This window comes from Xylaria bambusicola (genome assembly GCF_022495145.1).
Source record: "Xylaria bambusicola strain CBS 139988 unplaced genomic scaffold F5B22scaffold_19, whole genome shotgun sequence".
Taxonomy (NCBI): Eukaryota; Fungi; Ascomycota; class Sordariomycetes; order Xylariales; family Xylariaceae; genus Xylaria; species Xylaria bambusicola.
This window is the reverse complement of record NW_025953572.1, coordinates 416,362-436,266: the sequence shown is the minus strand read 5'-3', so window position 1 is coordinate 436,266 and position 19,905 is coordinate 416,362. Positions and strand designations below refer to the sequence as shown.

Sequence of the window (19,905 nt, the reverse complement as noted above, 5' to 3'; positions counted from 1 at the left end):
GACGCATAGCAACCTACATTGCCATTGGTGTATAAGTATAGATGTAAAGCCACTAGTTCAAGCAGGTTGTCCCTTCACGTTTGTGCCTTTTTTTTTTCATACTCGATCATTTTTGCTGATTACTTGCTTGATAGCTTCAATCGCACACAGTCTGAAATTACTGTTTGTGCATTGCACGCATCATCTTCGGCGTTAGCAATGGATAACCTCGAGTTCTGCGGACTTTCCAAGAGAGGCGTTGACAATGTCGCAGAAATATGGCCCGGCATCAAGAAAGCGGCCAATACACGTGAGAAAGATCGAGTAAACTCGCAAGAACAATCTCTATCTATCGATATGGCTACATCTGAGAACTGGGTCTTGCGGCAGGAGCTTGTCCAGCTTTATAAAGATGCTATTCAAAATGGTCTCACAAGTCAAGTTCGTATTCTTGATATTCCCCCTAGCGTCTGTACCAGGTGCTTCGAGCATACTGACCGTGTTGGAATAGCATCTCTCGTACCCGGATGGTTTCAACGGCGACGTACGCTTGGTGGATGCTCTGGTCCAGTTTCTCAACTCTTATTTTTCGCCACTCATTCCGGTTCAGGGATCCCATATTGCGACTGCTCCAGGAGCAGCCTTCGCTCTCGACGCATTGCTTTTCAATATCTGTGACCCAGGTGATGGCCTTCTTATTGCTAGCCCGGCCTGGAGTAAGTGAATGAAGCTGAAAAAACATGAGACATGCAGCTCATGCGACTGACGTGACCGAGCGATGCAGATGGGTTCAATTGGTTGATTGGAGTCCGTTCAGGGGTCAAGCCGATCTTTGTCCAACTCGAAAATCTTGACGACGCTATCTCCCCCAAGATCATCCTCGCCCTTGAAGACGCTCTTCATAAGTCTATCGCGCCGATCAAAGGGCTGCTACTCGCTAATCCAAATAACCCTCTGGGAACCTGCTACCCAGAAGAGGTGTTGAAATCAATTATCAGATTCTGCCACGAGAAGAAGATACACCTGATCTCGGATGAGATATATGCCATGTCAGGATTCGAGAATCCAGACCACCCGGATCCTGTACCATTCGTGTCCCTCTTGCAGATAGATGTCAAGGGAATGGGGTGCGACCTCTCCCGGATGCATGCTGTTTGGAGCACGAGTAAAGACTTAGGATCGAGCGGCCTACGGGTGGTAAGCAGAATGGAGACCTGTTTCGGGACGTCACGATAATCGTTCTAACTCAGTCTAGGGATGCTGCATAACACAAGACAATGGGGCTCTGGCGACCGGACTTGCGTTGACGTCAAATACACAGGTTTCCTCACTTGCGGCCGTGGCTACTGCCGCATTGCTGACTTCTTCCGAGCTGCCCCGACTGCTCAAGTTGAACGCAGAGCGCTTGAGCGAGTCATATCTCAAGATCCGTGACGTGTTGAAGAAATACTGCATCGATCATATACCCACGAGCAGAAGTCCGTACGTCTTCGCCAAGATCGCACCCAACTTAGAGACGTGGGAAGAAGAGGACGTGATTATTAAGATCTTTAGAAGTGAAGGCCTCCAAATCTCGATGGCCAGGAGTTACCATGTACCCGAGAACGAGAAGGGATGGACACGGCTTAATTTCGCGCTCGAACCCTCGAAACTGGACGAGGCATTGACACGATTGGACCGTGGGATCTTGCGTATATCACAAAGAGGACGGACTACAGCAACCTAGTAATCCAAGAATATGAGATCGATTATGGGGCCTTGACGATTATCTATTTAGCTAAAAACCAACTCATTATGATACACAGCATAGCAGAACCCACGAATGAAGATGATGCTGCGAACACGGCCTTCGAATTGATCTTGCTCTGAATAGCACCCAGAAAAATAGGGGAGATGAGACCGCCGAGACTCTCAAGCACTGCCAGGCAAGCGAGAGTCGAGTTCCTGTCCGACGAGATCGCAACCGCGTGACTTTTCATGTAGCTGGGAGCACCAAGTCCCAGTGACACCAGCACTACCAGACCGTAAAATGTAGAAAGTGAATTTGCGACACTAAAGAAAGGAAGCGTGACCAATTGAGCTGACATAGAGATGAGCGCGCTGATCACATCTAACCATAAAGCCTTGGGGGAAGGAGGTGCTGCTTCTTGGTTGCTCACATGAGCGGGTGGGGGTTCATGTTGCTGCTGTCCAGATCGCTTGATTCTAGGAAGGATGACAGAGATGAAGAGTAGGTAGATGGACGATGTAGTCGCTGCTATGGAGATGATGTAACCGTTCTCCTTGCTGGTAGCATTGAAACGGAGCGCAGCGTCCACCATGATCAATGGAAAAAGGTAGGCTTGTGTACAATTGTAGAAGAAGACCGCCATAGCTGAGAGGATAATTCGTCGATTCTTGATCAAGTTGGTGATGGGACGGAAGTACTGTTTCCATCCCTCTCGGTGGTCAACACCGGGGCATGCGATATTGTCAAAATGATCCTGGTTGTCCATTCGAGGGTTTGGGACGAACGCTAGGAGGTAGAGGAGCGAAAAGCCTAGTATCGCAATAGCCACGATGAAACTAGACGTGAAGCTGGGCAGTATGGTAACGAAACTCGGACTGATTGACATCCCAATCATGTATAATGCTAGCGACGTGCCCATGAGCCGCGAAAATCGCGCTGGATCGGGTTCGTGAACGTATACGGCTGCGAGGGAGTAATGGAGGATGTTGTCTGATGCGAGACCTTCGAAAAGCCGGCCGCAAATTGCGACACTGATGCTCCGAAGGCTCACTAGTTCGTGTGAATGTCAACAGCAATCGTCGGCTTGAGAATCAGGGATGACGACAAGCAGCGCATAACCTACCTCCGAGGATGAGAAAGCCCACTCCCAAAGCTCGACAAACTAACCAGAAACATAGCCCGGACTTCGGACGCGACTCAACCAACGGTCGCAGAAACCCCACCGCGACTATACCAGTGGCATTGGCTATAAAGCTAGCCAGCGCGACGGTGGCAGTATAGCGGCTCCTGTCGTCATCTGCACATTGACTGGGGTCATCGCACAGGATGGCAGCATATGCGTAGACGGTCGTCGCCGATGTAGCGGCTATGGCGAATGCCGCCGTGAATGCAAGAGGGAGTATGTGTCGGATGGCATTTGGGCTAATAGCCCGGCTGGAAGGCAACGAAGCACTGACCCTTGGGCTTTCGGGTGACTTGGCACTGAGGACTGCAACCTCGGTTGAATCAGTCTCAAGTAAAGGTGCGGTCTCGGGTACTGGGACGACTTCCATCGCGTCTCTGTGCAAACGATCACGAGTGAGTCCGAACAGGGCATACGCTAGTAGCACATGACCTACAATGAAACATCTACAGTATAGTATCAGAATCCAATAGCTAGCGTGGGTACTTGCGCATGCTATTGAGTACGCTGTTGAATATGCAAATACCTAAGGTACGCCGGGGTTTGGAGTCTTCGAAGCGTCCTGCGGAGGTCACGGCATCCTGATAGGATGTCCAGCATTGCAGGTAACAGAAGATAGCTTGCTTCAACTCAATACGAATTAAATCAATCTCCGTAGGCCGATCAGCTTGCCTGACGTACTGGGCTGAAAGCGCGTGCTTCTAAGGTTAATGTGGCGCGGATGCCGAAGACTCAGCAGTGCCGGTTGCCGATGGTTCGTAGAAAACAGATGCCGAGGCCAACGAAGCCGTTCTGGATGTACATTGGTCCGATGAAACAGCCACGCTGGGAGTTACAGCCCCCCAAAACAACAAGAACTACGTTCTTCTCTATTATCACTTATTGAATCATCAGAGCCTAATTAACAATGGCAGTGGTGCAGAGCCAGATGATGTTCCTGGAGCCGTGGGCTGGGAACCAGGAAAGCCCATACATAAGGGGGCTGACCACTGAGGAATACCCCCGTCAGAACTTCAGCAATCTAGAGTATGCCGTCAAGTTTCACAGTGCTAGACCGGAAAAAGACAATTTCAAGCTTGATACGCACGGTTTTGAGTTTCACAGCGATGCCGGCATCGACGAGGAGCTAGTCAGCGCAATTCAGCGCAAGGACAAGCCTTTCATAGCCGAGAAGTACTACCCTGTTGTTGAAGATATAGTGAAGAGTAAGACGGGAGCACAGAGAGTCATCATCTTCGATCATACCTATCGAAGGCGAGATCCGTCGCTGGATCCTAACGTGAATAAGGATGGCAACGAGCAACCCGCGACTTTGGTAAGGTTGCTTGCCGTGAGCACTACGTCATGGACGTTGGCTGATCATGAAGTGCATAGGCCCATGTGGACCAGTAGGCAATGATATCCATACTCGGCGGGTCATGTTTGCTGATTGTGAGCGAAGATCTGAGATTGGGGCCATAGGTCGAGTCAAGCGTCACGCAGGGGAGGACGCGGAAAAGCTCCTCAGGGGAAGAGTGCAGGTATTGAAGTAAGGAAATCCCAAACCCATACTATGATGAGGAGGCTGTTCATACTCAGATTCTTCGAAGTGTCTGGCGTCCTACCAATGGGACAGTGGAGGACTGGCCCCTGGCGTGCATGGATTACCGCAGTGTCCAGCACACCGACATTCACCCAACGAACATCTTCAAGGAACGCTATGAAAGGGTCGGGCAAACAGTTTCAATCAACTACAACACTGGTCAAATATGGTACTACCTCCCGGATCATAGAACAGACGAGGTAACAATCATCAAGATCTGGGACAGCAAAGAGGATGTTGCTAAGTGTGAGTGTTAGCTGCTTGGATCTTTGGACTACACTGCTAATGATTCGACCAGTATGTCCCCATGGGGCTTTCCCATATCCTCATGCTAATAAAGGGGCGAAACCCCGTGAGAGTCTCGAAGTGAGATGCTTGGTTTTCTATGACGAGTGATTGGATATGGTCATGTGCAGAGAGCCGAGACTAGGGAGTAGAAGTGTCAAACGGGGCATGTTGTTCAAACACAAGCAGGTACAACGGCGTTTTCCATGTGACCAGTCGAAGCTATCATGTGTATTAGGATAGGTAGCGGATGTCGCCTTAAAGGCAAAAGAATATCACATCCCGTCTCCTCTACCCCATATAGGCGCATGCAGATAGTCGTGATGAAACCACATGACATACACTGCACCTCTCACCAAAGCTACTACTGAAGGAGGCGCATCTCCAGAATCGCTATCAACGAGACTGTCTTTGGTGATTTTCTCAAGCGCAGAGAAGACAGGCGACCACACCAGCCTAAAAAGTTTAGCACCTAATCTTGCTCTTGTTGATTTTGATGGCTTGTACACCGGAATCGCCTCAAGGAAGTCTTGATATGCGCCAGGAACATGCGCTTCTCTTGCACCATTGCGGATTAGTTCCTACGTCGTCAAGTTTCATTAGCATCAATGTTCAAAAGGTGGAAAAGATATGCGTGACTAAGGTTTGCCACATACCATGTACCTGAGACTGGGTTTTGCCTCCCTCCTCATAGCCGTGACAAGCGTCCGAACAGTGAAAACTTGTTTCTCATCTTCTACCTCCGATTTTGCCTTGTTTGCGACTCGAAGCACTCTTGCTTCGACTTCGGCATAGGCAATTCCCCCTCCCTCCGAGGCCAGCACTTTTGTGTACATCTTGGGTGTGAGCTTGTACGCGGTACCAATGACTTGAGTATCGCGGGATTGGCGGGATGGCCAGTCCCAGTACGTGACACTGGCAAATGAGGGTTCCGAGTATGGGAAACCTGCGCTGTTCATCTCTAGACTCCAACCCGGCATCGTCACCAGCTCAGAGGACAGTGGAACTATTCCACGGTCCACAACGAACTTGTCATGATCCAGATTCGATCCGTAAGCAAGGTACCACACATCAGAATCCGGCGTGGGGAGTGTTCTGAGGACCAGCATACTGAGAAGAAGGGCAAGGAAACTTGAGAAAGTGAAAGGAAGGCGTATCAGGCAACCGGCCAGGAGTGATGATGATGATGATGATGATGATGATGATGAGAGTCTTTCACGTCGGGCGGGGGATTGTCTAGTGAGGGACCGGCCTCCCGGAAGGCATCGGACGCGAAACGCTGGGGGGCTTGAGCTGATTGGCCTGTTTATAGAGAATATGTTTAAGGTACTATATATACGATACGTTGTCCCGACTTTGAGACTCAGTCGCTCAATTTGGTCATTGATAGGTTGATGACCAATCTGGTTCGGGATCCGACTCTTAGAGTCACCCAGTCCGTACCACCCGATTAGCAGAACAGCCCCCCATTCGTTGCCTCAACGGCGTCAACGCCTGCCAGCTGACGCTTAACTCTCCATCAGTTACAACTGGAACCTTAGAACGCTGTGGTTCCTTGGCTGCATGTTGAAATGTTAGTTTTGCACACGCACGGGTTTCACCGCATTGAGGATAGTCCAGTTGATTTACGAGACTTATTCAGTATACTGTTATCAGCCATTGCGAGCACAGTAAGTTAGCCGAGCATCATCAGTCCTGTGGGAAATTCTCAGCCGTTGTGAAAATGTCATACACGGACCCTGTCAGTGCCATTGTGGCGGACGCCATTGCACAAGAGCTTGGGTTGCCACATGAAGAGCTTAATCTCGATGTGGGCTTCGTCCGAAACGGAGGTAATTCACTATCCGCAATCAATATAACCTCGCTGTGTCGTTCAAGAGGTATACCGGTCACAGTGGGAATGATTCTGCGGCATGCCACTCTTAATCACCTCCTCGAGGAGTTGCAAGAGTCCACACACCACTCAAGAGAGCTTCTTCAGTCTCGGGACTCCCCGTCGCCGTCCTCGCCCACTTTTGGGCTCTTCCGAGCTGACGGCTATCTGGACGACGAGGAACGAAAGGACCCGGCCCACGTGACACCGCTGCAACTGTCGTTTATACACGCTAGCAAGACGCATGTTGGCCAGAGCGTCATACGATACTTGGAAACATATCGTACCGAGCATATCCCTGTCGTCAAGCATGCCTGGGAAACTGTTGCGAGCACCGAACCAATTTTCCAGACAAAATTCAAACTGGCCGGGAGTACGTATCGTATAGTTGAAGATGCAGAGGCACCGTTTCTGTGGAGCGAGACGAAAGCGGAAAGCCGCGAGGCTTATGACACTGCACTGTTACAACAAACCCCTGACACAGACTTCATTGGCGTTGCCTTCAATGTAGTACATCTGGAGATGAGTGGCCAGGAGCGCCAAAGTACAGTCATCTGGGCCGTCCACCATGCTTTGATTGATGGATTTTCGAGCGTCATACTCCTCAATAAACACCGAGGTGCTCTGTCGGGACGGTCGTGTCAGCCGGGACCTTCTTTCAGCTCGTTCATGAGGAAAGTCGAGGTCTATCGTGAGTCCCAAGCAAAAGAGGGACTCGAATTTTGGGGAAGGCAACAGGAGCTCATTGCTCAGTCGAGAGAAAACCTGCTGTTTGCGGAGACCGGGCCCAATCCGGGTGCCTCAACGTATGTGAGCCATACGTTTGAGTTGGGGACCGACTTCGAAAACCTCAAACAGTGCGTCCGAGAGCGCGAGGTCACAATAGCCTCCATGATCTACGCTGCATGGGCACTCACGATAAGTCAGTTCGTCGGCTCAAGCAGTGTGTGCTTCGGTGTTGTCCTGTCGGGCCGCACTGTGCCAGTTCCCGAGGTGGAAACAGTAGTCGGACCCCTAATCAACCTCATGCCGTTTCAAACCTCTCTGGACTGGACCATGTCCATTAGAGACTACATCAAGTCGGTATTCAAGCATTCGTTGGATCTGGATCAGTATCAGTGGAATGCGCCAGCGCAATTACTTACTTCGTTACCCTTCTCGCTGCTCAACATCCATATTGAGGAGGAACTACTGAACAAAAATCCCCTTGGACTGGTACTAGAGCCATGTAGCACGATGGAGTCAAACTTGAATCTGGCCGTTGAGGTTCGTTCTGGTGGCAAGATCAAACTCATGTTCAAGGAAGACATCATACACTCCGCCAACGTCAAGCGACTGGGAAAGACATTCCTCGAAGCTATTAAGCTGCTCATGTCTTCAGAGAAGACGCTCGAAGAAGGCCGGCAGCTTTTGATGGCGCCAGATATTCACATCGCTCTCTCGAACAGCAATGTGTATTCGGCGCTGACACGTGCGGAATCATGGAACAACAACCTCGTCGAGTTGTTTGATCAGAGTGTCCGAATGGGACGTGATCGCATAGCTATCGAGAGGGGATCGGAGAAACTCAGCTACTCAAGCGTCCTAGAGATGGCGAACCACACTGCAGGACAACTGCGTCACCACATATTGCCAGGTGATGTGGTATGTGTTCATGCGGACCGTAGCGTCAACTGGATTATCGCTATTTATGCAACCCTCAAAGCTAAGGGGGTATACTGCCCGCTAGATCAGTCGCTACCGCCCCGAGTTCGAAATCAAATCTTTGAACAGTCCGGTAGCCGCCATTTCCTAGCGGGAGGTGCTAGAGAGTTGAAGTATAAGCCCGAGTCGTGCGCAAACTCTTTTTCTGTCGAGGAGCTGCTTCTGCGAGTGACGAAGAGAAGGCGAGGAACAGACTCGGTAAAACCACCCGTCATTGATCCCAACAGCGGAGCCTACTTATGTTTCACGTCGGGATCGACTGGCCAGCCTAAAGGCGTCTTGTGTACTCACAAGGCTCTTGTGGCATTCCAATCCGAGCTCGACGTCCGCATGAAGTCCAAACCAGGGTGGCGAATCGCTCAAATCATGTCTCCTGCTTTCGACGGCAGTATACATGAGATCTTTTCAGCCTTAGGGTACGGGTCTACGCTGGTCCTAGGCTGTTCCGAAGATCCCTTCAGCCACTTGAAGAGTGTAGATACGGCAATCATGACACCATCGATCGCGCGCGTGTTGGATCCGAATGACTTCCCTAACCTGAGCGCTCTCTACCTGGTGGGCGAGGCCGTCCTACCATTAGTACGCGACAGGTGGGCTAAGGCGGTCGAGTTATACAACATGTACGGGCCAACGGAGGGGACCTGTGGCGCCACGACGAAGAAGCTGCAGTACGGGGAGCCCATAACCCTGGGTCGACCGAACCCATCAATGAGGATCTACATTCTGAGCGCCGAAGGCCAGCTTGTCCCCCCAGGCGTGATAGGTGATATTTACCTCGCGGGGGTTCAAGTTTCGCTGGGATACCAGAACATGCCGTACCAGACCTACAAAGTGTTCTCGGAGGACACGGTGTATAGGCGGGACGGGGAGCGTATGTACCGCACAGGAGACCGTGGGTACTGGTGTGAGACTGGCGAGCTCCAGTTTTGTGGAAGAACCGACAGACAGATTAAGCTGCATGGATATCGCGTTGATCTGGATGATCTGGAAGAGCGGATTAGAAACTCCGTTCACGATTGCACAGGTGTAATGGTCGTGTGTGTTAAGAACCAAATAAGTGCCTATGTACAACCGGAAAGTCTTGCGATCAAATCGGTCGAGACTTTACTAGCGCAGGCTTTACCGCATTATGCCTTTCCCCGACGCATCGTCGCAGTGGCGGAATTTCCACAAACGAGAGCCGGAAAACTCGATTACCAGGCTCTCAAGCAATTCAATGCTGCGTGTCAAGAAAAACCTCCTTTCCAGGGCAACGCGAAGCTTTTGAAGCAAGTTGGTGATGTATGGAAGGAGATACTCCATACCCAAGGGCCTATTACGGCGGATTCCAAGTTCATGGAGCTGGGAGGCAATTCCTTGCTACAGCTCCAAATGGCAGACGAGCTCTCGGTGGTTCTCGGGCGCAAAGTTCCGCTTCTTTCGATCGTCTCCTCGCCGACGCTTGGCTCTCTAGTAGAAACGCTCAATGATGTAGCTTCCGAGATCGGAATTCTTGTCACCAGCACTCCCGCGACTGATAGAGCTGTAGTGACACAGCTAGAACAGCACTGGTGCAGGAACTATGCTTTCCGAGGAGGGTCGTCGTCATTCACTGTATCCGCAGCTTTCCGACTAGGTCCCGGAACCGATCCAACGCGTTTGGTCAAGGCATGGAATGTCGTCTTGGGGCGCCACGATATATTCCGCTGTCGATTCAAGATTGATTCGGCCGGTTGGGTAAAGAAAAGCTTTTCGGATCGCAGTCCAAAGGTCCAAGAGCTCAAACAGCTGGACGTGAGATATCAGATCCATCGTCCCTTTGATCTGGAGCAGCAAAGCTGTATCCGTGTCCTCATATCACCCGACACGCTGCTTCTTGTAGCAAGTCACATCATAATGGATTACAAGTCTCTTGAGACCACGCTTCAAGAAGCAAGCTGTGCCTACCGCAACATACCCATGCCATCGCCAGTCTACTACAGCAGCCTGGAACGGAAATATCCGGAAGGGCACAGAGAGTTCTGGCAGCAATATATGAAGGGCTTCCAGCAGCCCAAGTATAGGATTGGGACATGGACACCGCGTAAGTCGTGGGATGGGACATCTTATATCTATCGGCTGCCAACCAGCATGGGCCGGTCACTTACTCGCTATGCGTCCTCCAAAGGACTTACCCCTCATCACATCTTACTCGGCGCGGTTGCTCTTGCTCTCAGCCGTAACTCGGACGTGCTGGATATCGTCCTCGGTGCGCCTTATCTAGGTAGGCTTGGGCGCTATGAGCAAAAAGCTGTGGGACTGTTTCTAGAATTGCTTCCGATCCGAATCAAGTTTCCCAACCCCGGGAGTGGGCAGAAAGACTTACTGTCGGTCGTAAGGAGCTGCAGCCAGTCGGCTCTTTCGCACGCACTACCCTGGTCGATGATCCTTGATGCGCTGGGACTGACACCATCGGTACCTGATGCTCCTCTCCTGGATGCCGTGGTCTCTTACCAGGACAGCATTGGAGACATGGGCATGCAGGGTGTCGATGCGCAGCCTTTGCTGACTTGGACAGAAGGTGCAAAATTCAAGTTTATGGCCGAGTTTATCAAAGCAAATGATGGCTGTTTACTGATGAGGCTCGAGTGGGCTAAGGAGTGCTTCGACGACCAGAGTATTGGGATTCTGGCGAATTTCATAAAGGTCTTGTTGGAGGCAATCCTTGAAGACAAGTCGTTTCAAGAGATAGCCAGCCGGTTTTTGCAAGATCGGGGCGAGCAAACGTATGAGGCGTTGCCGAAAGATCGTGAGGATCTATTTGAAACAAACTTGCAAGCAATGTAGCCGCGCTCGCGCTTTGACCCTATATTCCAACGACATTATAAATATAGAGTATAGAGACGAAGGTAAAGTGAAACTCAAACGCAACTATGGACTACACACTATATAGACTTAACATAATAAATATGAGCTTATATTAAACTATAATTTTAATACTTTTAAGTTTTATTTAATTTATCAACTTATTTTAAAAGGACGTTAGAACTTAAATATTAATTAATTAACTATCTACTTTATCATATCCTCTTTTTATACAAATACTATCTTTTAAAGGGCTTTAGTTTTTATTTTATTATATTTAAACGTTAACCAAAAAACGAAATAAGGGAAGAATATCTTGAGCTTTGTTAGCGTGACCGTGTTTCTATAGAGTGATGGTCAATTTGACCAATAACACATAAATACCTTACATACCGACCTTGGGGGCGAACATCGGCATACGCAGTACAGTAAAACCCTTGATCCAAGTCCTGATGTCCTTGCCTTGCGAATTCACACTACTAACAAGCCCACATGACTTATTCAAAACACAAATAAATCACCTTTTCAATCATCCTATTACAAGCCCCAGAGTCCATACAGTCATACATACATCTTATATGGGAGTCCCTTGCCTCCCACTTGGCAAGTGGTAGCATGCCTTTAGCTCCGCGGCGGCAAGCGGTCAAAACTGCGAGTTGAAACCCCGTGCGAAGGCTTGGGATAAAGCTCGTAGGAGTGCTCAACATTGAAGGATTGGGTGGTAGCTACAAACTTCTGACTGTCTCCTTCTGCAAGGTTGGTGGTAGATGAGTTGGGCCTGTCGGTGTCGGGGAGCAGCTCGCTCCGTTGAGATGTTCTCAAGCGCGACATCGACAAACTCTTGAGCGACGAGTAGAAACGAGAGTCCATGACTCTCTTGATCGTGGCACTCTTGCCCAAGAGCGGTAAGCAAGGGAGGCATGCACAGATCAAAGCGAGGGACATCTCAAAGTACCTGGGACGATGGAGTCAGCGTCTGAGACCAATCTTGAATGGAAAACATACGTGATGATGAAAAGCGTCGGGTATTGCCAGTTGATATCACTTGGGCTACTTGTGAGACGGAAGTAGGCGCCAGCAATACTGAAAGCAGTGACTCTGTAGGCGTGGAATCAGCTTCAGCCCGTATCGACACGGAAGACACCACACTCACGTAAGACCGACGAAAAAGACGGAACTCGCTCGAAGTCGTCGACTCAGAGTGGTTTTCAGGCCCATAAGGATGGGGATTGAAACGCCAAGGATTAGGAAGTCCTCGATTGCGTCCCATACGGCCTGAAACGAGCTCAGGCTCACAACTTTGAGGCATCGTGGGCTTCCAGCAGCGTCCATTGCCGTTTGACCTGGCCTTGGCGCGCACAAATATAGGTATAGAATTGTATACACCGCGTAGACAAGGATATGAATTGCGATCCCGGCAATAGTCGTATATCGGGCCCATCGACGGATCCAGAAGATGCGTAGCACGAGAAAGAGAAGAGATAGCTTGATGAAGAGTAGAGTCGTGCCGACGAAAACACCGCTGATGATGAGATCCTGTTATCCAATTGTCAAACCACTGACGGGGTGGTCGACTCAAAGGTTTAAGCTTACCACGTAATACCTCTGGGGAATATCCATGAGATGGAGCTCGTAGTCATGCTCGCCAGCTCCTGGGATGACCGCAACTGGATGGGACATGAGTCCGGGGCCCGACAACCTTCTGGCAAAACTTACGGTCATAAATGGTATAAGTATATCCAAGAACCATGGTCTAGAGGGACTCGCGCATCAGTGACCTGCGCGGTCCACAGGATAGCGCGGATTGGGATGCCTTACAAAACCGATAATGCAAAACCCTATGACTCTGTTAGTCGTACGTCCGGAGTCAAAGGGCCGGTCCCTTACAGTCAGAGGCATCAAACTCGCGCATCACGAATGCCTTCACGTGGACTCGGAGGTAGACGAAGAGAGTTGCAATGGGGAGAATGACAGACAAGCAGGCGATTATCGCTGGCTTCTTGGAAGCTGGATGTTCAAAATCAGGGACCACACCCGGAGGCGGAGGGGCAAGCGGCGGGTTGGACATGATGGCTGGCATGCCTCCTGTTAGCGCATCCGTAACGAGGCAGCAAATGGATGATAGTAGGACAAAGTCTGACAAATAGAAAAGAAGACAAGTCATAAAAAGCTTGCCGCTTCTGGGCTTATCAAAAGGGAGAGGGCCGTTGCCACGGATGGGGTTACACAAGCAATAGGCTTCCGCTCGGATGCCGAGCTATGCCGTCCTTTCACACAAGAGATAAATAAATGACGCGCACCGCTGGCAGTCCAAACCCCGCCGCAAACCCATCCGCAAACACAGAGAGCATCGTCTCCATCATCGACACCATGGCTGAAGAGGCCCCCACAAACAAGTACATTCTCAACAACGAGAACGAGCTTACCCGGCTGGCATGGCAGCATCGCATCATCAAAGATGCTATGAACAATAAGCTGGTGTGGGCGCCAGTCGACCTGAAGCAATCGGCACTGCGCATCTTGGATAGCGGCACTGCCGATGGTAAATACAATCCCGCTTTCGCTCGGACACCAGGAGTGCTGACACACGGCAGGAGTATGGATCCGGGATCTGCAATCCGACCTCGAGCCTGACGAAGCGCAGCATACCTACGTGGGCATCGACATTGAGGGCTCGTACTTCCCGTCTGGCCCACCCAAGAATACCTCGTACCACGTCCAAGACATCAATGGGACCTATCCCGCCGAATGGAAGGGCTCATTTGACTTGATTCATCAGCGACTCACTCTTTGTGTCTCGGGAGGCGTGGAATCAACCTCTGACGCGGTCAGGAAGCAGGTCGAGCTGTTGAAGCCGGGCGGCTGGATTCAATATGTGGAAGTTCAAGGCTGGACAGCAGATAGCGATGGCCGGGGATGGAAGGACTTTACAACGTGTGTGGCCGAATTGGTCGCGTCCGTCGGCTCCTCGGTCACTCATATTGACCGTGCCAAGGGATGGCTTCTAGATTTGGGACTCGTCGACGTGGAAGAGGTCGTGCTGGAAGGAAACTTTGGCACGCGGGACGACAAGGAGCTGGAAACCCTGGCCAAGAAATCGGCACTGCTCACTGCGCAGAGCATTCTAGGTGTCGCGCAAAGTAGTATCCCCCTTCCCCAAGACGTTGATCCTCGTACTGACTGGTGTGCAGCATTCCCTCAAGAGCTCCTGTCCCTTCCCCTAGCCCGGATTCCCCAGATCAAGACGGATCTGGAGAAGGAGATGAATACGGAACCGACCAATGCCCATTGGCACTACAAGGTTGTCTGGGGAAAGAAGCCTCAATGAAAGGCGTCCACCAGAGGTCCTAGACATATGAATGGGTGATTCATGACGGTTTGAAGATAGTATCTCAATAGCTAGGAATGCGCAATACAAATCAATTTGAGAATTGAGAGCTGAATATGAATCTAGTCTGACTCCACTAGAAGCTCTTCGGCCACGCCAGCACCTGCAATGTTGCCCAAATAGAAAGCATGAGAAGCAATCTTGGATAAGCTACACAGATCCCCCGCAGCGTACACTCCGTGAAGACTGGTTGAATTCAATGGTGGGAAGACTTTGATGTCTCCAGATGCCTCAGTCTCGAGGCCTAGGTCCTCAACAAAAGTGCCATTTGGTCGTGTAGACGGTATGTGGCCGAGAAATCCCTCGACGCGGCTTGTGCCGTCGTCGAGATGAACAGTCACTTCTCCACCTGTCCCGGTCTTTTCTAGACGCGTGATGCGCTGACGCATGATTTTCATGCGGGTACTGGGGAGTTGAGTCGCCAGCTTGTCGGCCAAATCGTCCGATCCGTTGGTATAAACCATGACTGTTTTAGCGAATCGTTTAAAGTCTGTAGCAGCGTGAATCGCCATCTCCGTGGATCCGAAAAAGTCGATGGCGAGAACACCGACGGAGCCAACTCCGCGATCTTCGAAAGCATTGCAAAAGCAACATCGGTAGCTGTTACAATGAGCTATGACGTGGATGAGATAGTGATAAGAGGTGCACCCACATTCCTTTGCCCCAACATTGTGCGAATCCCTCGACATCGGGAAATATATATCGAACCCCATTGGCTAGAATAACCTTCTTCCCCGTCCATTGGTTTCCATCCGAATCTTCTATCAAAAAAAGACCCGTATCCGCCTTGCGGACGCTTCGGACGGTCGTCTGCTGGAAACGTAGCGTCCGATACCTTGATAAGAGATTCTCCTTAGCTGAAGAAGCAAATTCATCCTTATGCCGATGATCCCAGCTAGGGATTAGGTGAAATAGCTTGGTGTCATCGATAGGCGAGATGCCGTTGTCAAAGATGACCACAGTGAACTGCTGGCGTATGATCGGAAGAGAAGCACTCAAGCCCGCAGGGCCTCCCCCAATGATGAGAGCGTCAACTACGGAATTATTCATGACTTCAAAGAGGTGAACAGAGGTCAAGACCGAGAAGTTTCCGATTGCCCTTTGACAGAAGGATGAAGGTGCCGGAGAGGGATGCCTAATATGAAGCCACTCGGTAGCCGAGTCTTATATACGTGACACCCGTGAATAGCGAATCAGCTTGACCGGTAATGGGGTATCTAGAATAAGAATAATATTTAGTCTCCTCTGTGCATTCCTCATAGTTCCACCTGCTTGCAATTAACCAAGTACCTGCAGTAAACTTTGGTTACAAACACCCCGCCAATTCACATCCCGTATCCTGACAGGATTATCATAGTATACTATTTAACTGTCAACACGATCAATACGTATCTTAGCGCAACGATGGATTTGGAAGTGGACAATTCCTTCATTCCTAAACAAGCACGTATCAAAAACGAGGATTTTTACGGAGAACTTGCGACCAGTTTCACGAAAGTTTTCATTGAGAGGGCATTGGACTTCATACCTCCCCTTGTCGACTCATCGGTCATCCATGACAACGGGTGCGGGACAGGTGTCGTGACTCAATCTATTCTGTCCCGCCCCTCAACTGGCAAGGTCACGATTAAGGCAAATGACTTGATGCAAGGCTACGTGGACTTCTACTCCGCCGAACTCAAGGCCAATCAATGGCCCGCTGAAGTGTCACTGATGCCAGCTGAGAAGCTAAGCTTTGTCGACAACACCTTTGACCTTTCAGTCGCCAACTTTGTCCTCTTCATGACGGCGGATGATGGTGTCCCAGCTCTACGCGAGATGTATCGGGTACTGAAACAAGGCGGGGCCGCAGTGTTTACCGCCTGGCAGTACTTCCCGGCTATGTCGGGAATAGAACGAGCTAATGATGAAACCCGGGGAGATGATGGTGCAAAGATACGAAGTCTCCCGGAGGACTGGAAGAAACCGTCGTTTCTAGCGAGTCGAGCTGAACTGGGGGGGTTTGACCAAGACAAGATCACGGTTCACACATTGCAACAGCAGGTCCCTGTCGGAGACCTTGGCAGTTTTGCAAGGACCTCGTGGAGCTGGTTAGGACGTCCGGAGGAAGGATGGTGTTCGGATGATGAAGAAAATTGGGAGTCCGCAGTCGCGGTGATTGAGCAAGAATGGAAGAAGAGCCCTGGGTTCGAGCAACTGGACGATGGAAGTTGGGTTATGAATTGTACTGCGTGTGTTGCTATCGCAATCAAGTAGCTTCCTTAACTTAGCTGTTTTCACCATAGAAAAGCCAGAAGAAATAACGACGGAGTCAGATGGTACGCGGACACCAGATTCGGTAGTCTGTCTTTCAGGCAGAGAATTTGAGCTTCGAGACGTGCGTTCTGATCTCGGCTCGGGCAATAACTTCGAGGGAAACTGTGCAGAAGCCAGACTGGGGTCCAATGTTTCTGCACTATGCCCTCGGTATCTACTCGGTCTCCGGGACTTCTGCGCGGAAGAGAGCCTTATATCAATATAGATGAACTATCTCACGTCTACAAGGAACTGTGCTCATTGACAATTGAAACGGAAACAGAATGTCATCTGAATCGAAGCTGAATGAGGAACACTATTTTCTGGACAAGAACCAGGTCGAGTTGGAGCGCTTGGATCTTGGGCAGGCGGTTATCAAGCATGCCATGAAACAGCAGATCTGGGCTCCAATAGATTTCTCACGACAAGACATCCGCATTCTGGACTCTGCTGGGGCGAATGGCATGTCCTATCATGCTCTTCCAGCCGTTTTTTCTTTAGCTAACAAGCGTCCAGGGAGATGGGCCGAAGACCTTCGCGCATCATTGCCGACTGATATTCAAAATTCATCCACTTTCATCGTCACGGACATCACTGATGTCTTCTTCCCAGTATCACCAATCACTGGTATTAGGTATCAGGTACAGTCCATGCTGCAAGATTGGCCGGAGGAGATGGCGGAAAGCTTCGATCTCGTCCATCAGCGAATGGCTCTTCCTGCAGCCAATAGAACTAAAGTCCGTCAGACGCTTCGTCGGTTTATGGAACTGATCAAGCCCGGAGGCTGGATTCAGTTGGTTGAAGCCGACCACAGCGTTTCGAAAGGACCGGCGATGGCGGATTTCTTTCGCCTCCTCAGCGACATCTTCGCCAAGATAGGGACGGGAACGGATTACGCCCGACAGCTGAAAGATTGGCTTCCAGATCTTGGGTTCGAAGACGTCCAGGAGAAGATATTTGATATTCCCCTAGGGCTGGGAAATGAAGATGAAACTATGAAGTCGCAAAGCTCAAGAATGTTCGAGTATGGAGCCCGAGGACTAATTGAGGTGGGGAGAAGTAAGTGGCTGATCGAAAACTGAAATTATGCCGACTGACCGTGTTCCATCAGCAATACCTACATCATTCAACAGCGAGGAGCTGGATGGCCTCGAACGTAGGATCCGCGAAGAGAATCTGAACATGGGGGGCATCTTTCGAATACATTGCGTCTGGGGCAGGAAACCATTGCTTTTGAAGCAGTGAAAAGGCTCGCTGGCGATGCGGGATCATTGGAATCCATTTTATGTCGCTACACCAGCGGTTTTACTCTGTATAATCACGAAGGGAACAAAGAAAATGCCTCTTTTTTTATCATCTCAAAGATCTTCGCGTACGAAATCGTTTCATGTATTCTCGAATTTCCACTGCGTTTTAACTACCATACTACTCCTCACGATATGAGGCCGCCACGGTGCCTGGATTGTCTGCCTCTGAACGTTGCTCCTGGTGCTGCTTCTGTACTTTTCCCGGCTTTAGATGGGCATGTATGACTCGCTAGGGGCTGTCACGGGATCGAGCTCTCCAGCCAACAGTAGTGTATCGAACCTGTTAGCGCACAATCCGTTTGACGTTGCTTTTCCAAGAACACAGCTGCCAGCTTACCGGTGGCCCAGCTTAAAAGGGTGGTGATGAGGTCTCGTCGAGATGTAATAGTATTTGGTAGTTACTTAGTCTTTTCCAATCTTGGCCTGAGGTACACTTGAAGTTGCACTTAAGACCTAGTTACCGTTGATTTTAGCGGCTTCTACTTTTGTTCTATTCATTTCGCGGAGCTCGTTGCCATATCTAGTTGTCCCCATGTATAGGGGTTTCTCGTGAGATTCCATAGATTCTAGGCCTCTATTCACTAACACATCATGATACATTCCAGAGTTTAACGGACCTGAACTCTCATCCTGCTATTCCTCGTACCCTAGTAGTTATTCGGCATCCGAACGGGAGCCGGTTGATTGCCGGGCTTTTAGGGCGACCAATGATTGCTGCATTTCCCCCTTGTATAGGTTAAGCGAAGATACGGGTGGTCAAGGATCTCACGTCTCCAATTCGTCTGTAGGGGCTATCGCCGTTTCCATTGCACCTTTCCTTCTATTTATTATCCGTGCATAAGGAAATGTTAGTGCAATTGCAGGTATACCACTAAAATCCTTAATAAACGTTAAAAACAGCTACAAACCTATAAAATACTAAAAGGGTCTGCTTAGCGAAAATTATTAAATTTTTATTATATAGGATTTAAAAATACTATTGTAACCTATTATAATATTTAATAATATATATATAGGAGTAATAGAACTTAATATGCCTATATATATTAACCTTTAACTTTTAAAGTGGATAAAGGTATAATTAATAAACCTTTTATAGCTTAAAATAGTTGGAAAGAATAAAAATAATAATTATAAAATATTACTTTAAAAGATAATTATTAAATAATATATAATAATTAACTATAAAATAAAGATTTATAAAAAGGTAATTATTAATTTAGTAATTATATTTAATAAATTTGTTAGATTATTTAAAGGAAATATTAAAGTAAGTTATTAATAAATAGCTTAGGATTATATTAAGATTTTAGGTTAATATTTAAATGTAGTAATATACGTATAATTTGCAAGTAGTGTTATTATACCTTTATATTTAATTAATATATAGGTTAAAATAAAAATATTAATAGCTTTAATGTTTTATATATTTATAATATTATATATTAAAGTAGTTAATAAGGGTAGAATTAAACTGCTTATTAAATTTATATTTAAAGTAAATCTAATAAGGTTAATAACTTTATAAGTACTATTAAATTATAATGCTATATTAATAATAACTATTAAAGCTTAAAAAGATATATATATATTTATAAGGTTAAATAAAAAAGCGCTTATATTTAATTAAGTTAATATTTATATAATTAAAATACTATTTTTATAGCATTTAGGTCTTTTAAAAAATGTAATTTAAAATGTAATATTAATAAAGATAAGTTAAATAATTAAAGCTATAAACCTAGTTATAAAAAATA

General features: G+C 48.6%; 10 protein-coding genes across 10 annotated transcripts; 6 read left to right on the top strand and 4 right to left on the bottom strand.

The window, feature by feature from the left end:
• Positions 1-198: 198 nt before the first annotated feature.
• F5B22DRAFT_646361 (1-aminocyclopropane-1-carboxylate synthase 7) lies at positions 199-1,705 on the top strand (the record flags this gene model as incomplete). Its single annotated transcript, XM_047978719.1, has 4 exons — positions 199-420; positions 491-695; positions 764-1,176; positions 1,235-1,705. 4 exons carry the CDS (start codon positions 199-201, stop codon positions 1,703-1,705), a joined length of 1,311 nt encoding a protein of 436 aa, XP_047831115.1.
• On the bottom strand, positions 1,592-3,658 carry F5B22DRAFT_142587 (major facilitator superfamily domain-containing protein). Its single transcript, XM_047969051.1, has 4 exons — positions 3,418-3,658; positions 3,328-3,337; positions 2,832-3,268; positions 1,592-2,758 (listed from the first exon to the last, which is right to left on the bottom strand). Exons 3-4 carry the CDS (start codon positions 3,259-3,261, stop codon positions 1,749-1,751), a joined length of 1,440 nt encoding a protein of 479 aa, XP_047831114.1. The 5' UTR covers positions 3,262-3,268; positions 3,328-3,337; positions 3,418-3,658; the 3' UTR covers positions 1,592-1,748.
• F5B22DRAFT_655351 (methyltransferase) lies at positions 3,438-4,869 on the top strand (the record flags this gene model as incomplete). Its single annotated transcript, XM_047979878.1, has 5 exons — positions 3,438-4,206; positions 4,266-4,279; positions 4,333-4,419; positions 4,481-4,719; positions 4,772-4,869. Exons 1-5 carry the CDS (start codon positions 3,799-3,801, stop codon positions 4,867-4,869), a joined length of 846 nt encoding a protein of 281 aa, XP_047831113.1. The 5' UTR covers positions 3,438-3,798.
• A 164-nt stretch (positions 4,870-5,033) lies between these two features.
• F5B22DRAFT_636216 (uncharacterized protein) lies at positions 5,034-5,867 on the bottom strand (the record flags this gene model as incomplete). Its single annotated transcript, XM_047977259.1, has 2 exons — positions 5,034-5,339; positions 5,415-5,867. 2 exons carry the CDS (start codon positions 5,865-5,867, stop codon positions 5,034-5,036), a joined length of 759 nt encoding a protein of 252 aa, XP_047831112.1.
• A 181-nt stretch (positions 5,868-6,048) lies between these two features.
• Positions 6,049-11,305, top strand: F5B22DRAFT_142252 (uncharacterized protein). The gene is made up of 2 exons (XM_047969050.1): positions 6,049-6,331; positions 6,401-11,305. The coding sequence occupies exon 2, from the start codon at positions 6,482-6,484 to the stop codon at positions 11,138-11,140; it is 4,659 nt and encodes a 1,552-aa protein (XP_047831111.1). The 5' UTR covers positions 6,049-6,331; positions 6,401-6,481; the 3' UTR covers positions 11,141-11,305.
• Positions 11,306-11,322: 17 nt separating this feature from the next.
• Positions 11,323-13,481, bottom strand: F5B22DRAFT_605821 (uncharacterized protein). Its single transcript, XM_047974882.1, has 7 exons — positions 13,046-13,481; positions 12,977-12,996; positions 12,875-12,911; positions 12,752-12,825; positions 12,312-12,694; positions 12,164-12,256; positions 11,323-12,113 (listed from the first exon to the last, which is right to left on the bottom strand). Exons 1-7 carry the CDS (start codon positions 13,320-13,322, stop codon positions 11,780-11,782), a joined length of 1,218 nt encoding a protein of 405 aa, XP_047831110.1. The 5' UTR covers positions 13,323-13,481; the 3' UTR covers positions 11,323-11,779.
• On the top strand, positions 13,348-14,547 carry F5B22DRAFT_141990 (uncharacterized protein). The gene is made up of 4 exons (XM_047969048.1): positions 13,348-13,528; positions 13,585-13,700; positions 13,753-14,298; positions 14,350-14,547. Exons 2-4 carry the CDS (start codon positions 13,622-13,624, stop codon positions 14,484-14,486), a joined length of 762 nt encoding a protein of 253 aa, XP_047831109.1. The 5' UTR covers positions 13,348-13,528; positions 13,585-13,621; the 3' UTR covers positions 14,487-14,547.
• A 61-nt stretch (positions 14,548-14,608) lies between these two features.
• On the bottom strand, positions 14,609-15,596 carry F5B22DRAFT_636214 (uncharacterized protein; the record flags this gene model as incomplete). The annotated part of the gene is made up of 2 exons (XM_047977258.1): positions 14,609-15,146; positions 15,199-15,596. The coding sequence occupies 2 exons, from the start codon at positions 15,594-15,596 to the stop codon at positions 14,609-14,611; spliced, it is 936 nt and encodes a 311-aa protein (XP_047831108.1).
• A 9-nt stretch (positions 15,597-15,605) lies between these two features.
• F5B22DRAFT_141992 (S-adenosyl-L-methionine-dependent methyltransferase) lies at positions 15,606-16,964 on the top strand. Its single transcript, XM_047969049.1, has one exon. The coding sequence runs from the start codon at positions 15,951-15,953 to the stop codon at positions 16,800-16,802; it is 852 nt and encodes a 283-aa protein (XP_047831107.1). The 5' UTR covers positions 15,606-15,950; the 3' UTR covers positions 16,803-16,964.
• A 161-nt stretch (positions 16,965-17,125) lies between these two features.
• On the top strand, positions 17,126-18,086 carry F5B22DRAFT_636212 (uncharacterized protein; the record flags this gene model as incomplete). Its single annotated transcript, XM_047977257.1, has 3 exons — positions 17,126-17,307; positions 17,362-17,900; positions 17,953-18,086. 3 exons carry the CDS (start codon positions 17,126-17,128, stop codon positions 18,084-18,086), a joined length of 855 nt encoding a protein of 284 aa, XP_047831106.1.
• Positions 18,087-19,905: the final 1,819 nt, after the last annotated feature.

Excerpts from the sequence above, each read along its gene's own strand:
- F5B22DRAFT_142587 (XM_047969051.1), bottom strand. The coding sequence starts at position 3,261 with ATGGAAGTCGTCCCAGTACCCGAGACCGCACCTTTACTTGAGACTGAT. Across the intron at positions 2,759-2,831 it reads GGGCTTTCTCATCCTCGGAG|TGAGCCTTCGGAGCATCAGT; the intron begins GTAGGTTATGCG and ends CACACGAACTAG.
- F5B22DRAFT_142252 (XM_047969050.1), top strand. The coding sequence starts at position 6,482 with ATGTCATACACGGACCCTGTCAGTGCCATTGTGGCGGACGCCATTGCA.
- F5B22DRAFT_141992 (XM_047969049.1), top strand. The coding sequence starts at position 15,951 with ATGGATTTGGAAGTGGACAATTCCTTCATTCCTAAACAAGCACGTATC.
- F5B22DRAFT_141990 (XM_047969048.1), top strand. The coding sequence starts at position 13,622 with ATGAACAATAAGCTGGTGTGGGCGCCAGTCGACCTGAAGCAATCGGCA. Across the intron at positions 13,701-13,752 it reads GGATAGCGGCACTGCCGATG|GAGTATGGATCCGGGATCTG; the intron begins GTAAATACAATC and ends GACACACGGCAG. Across the intron at positions 14,299-14,349 it reads CATTCTAGGTGTCGCGCAAA|CATTCCCTCAAGAGCTCCTG; the intron begins GTAGTATCCCCC and ends ACTGGTGTGCAG.
- F5B22DRAFT_605821 (XM_047974882.1), bottom strand. The coding sequence starts at position 13,322 with ATGACTTGTCTTCTTTTCTATTTGTCAGACTTTGTCCTACTATCATCC. Across the intron at positions 12,826-12,874 it reads TACTTATACCATTTATGACC|TTGCGGTCATCCCAGGAGCT; the intron begins GTAAGTTTTGCC and ends TGTCCCATCCAG. Across the intron at positions 12,695-12,751 it reads TTCCCCAGAGGTATTACGTG|GATCTCATCATCAGCGGTGT; the intron begins GTAAGCTTAAAC and ends ATTGGATAACAG.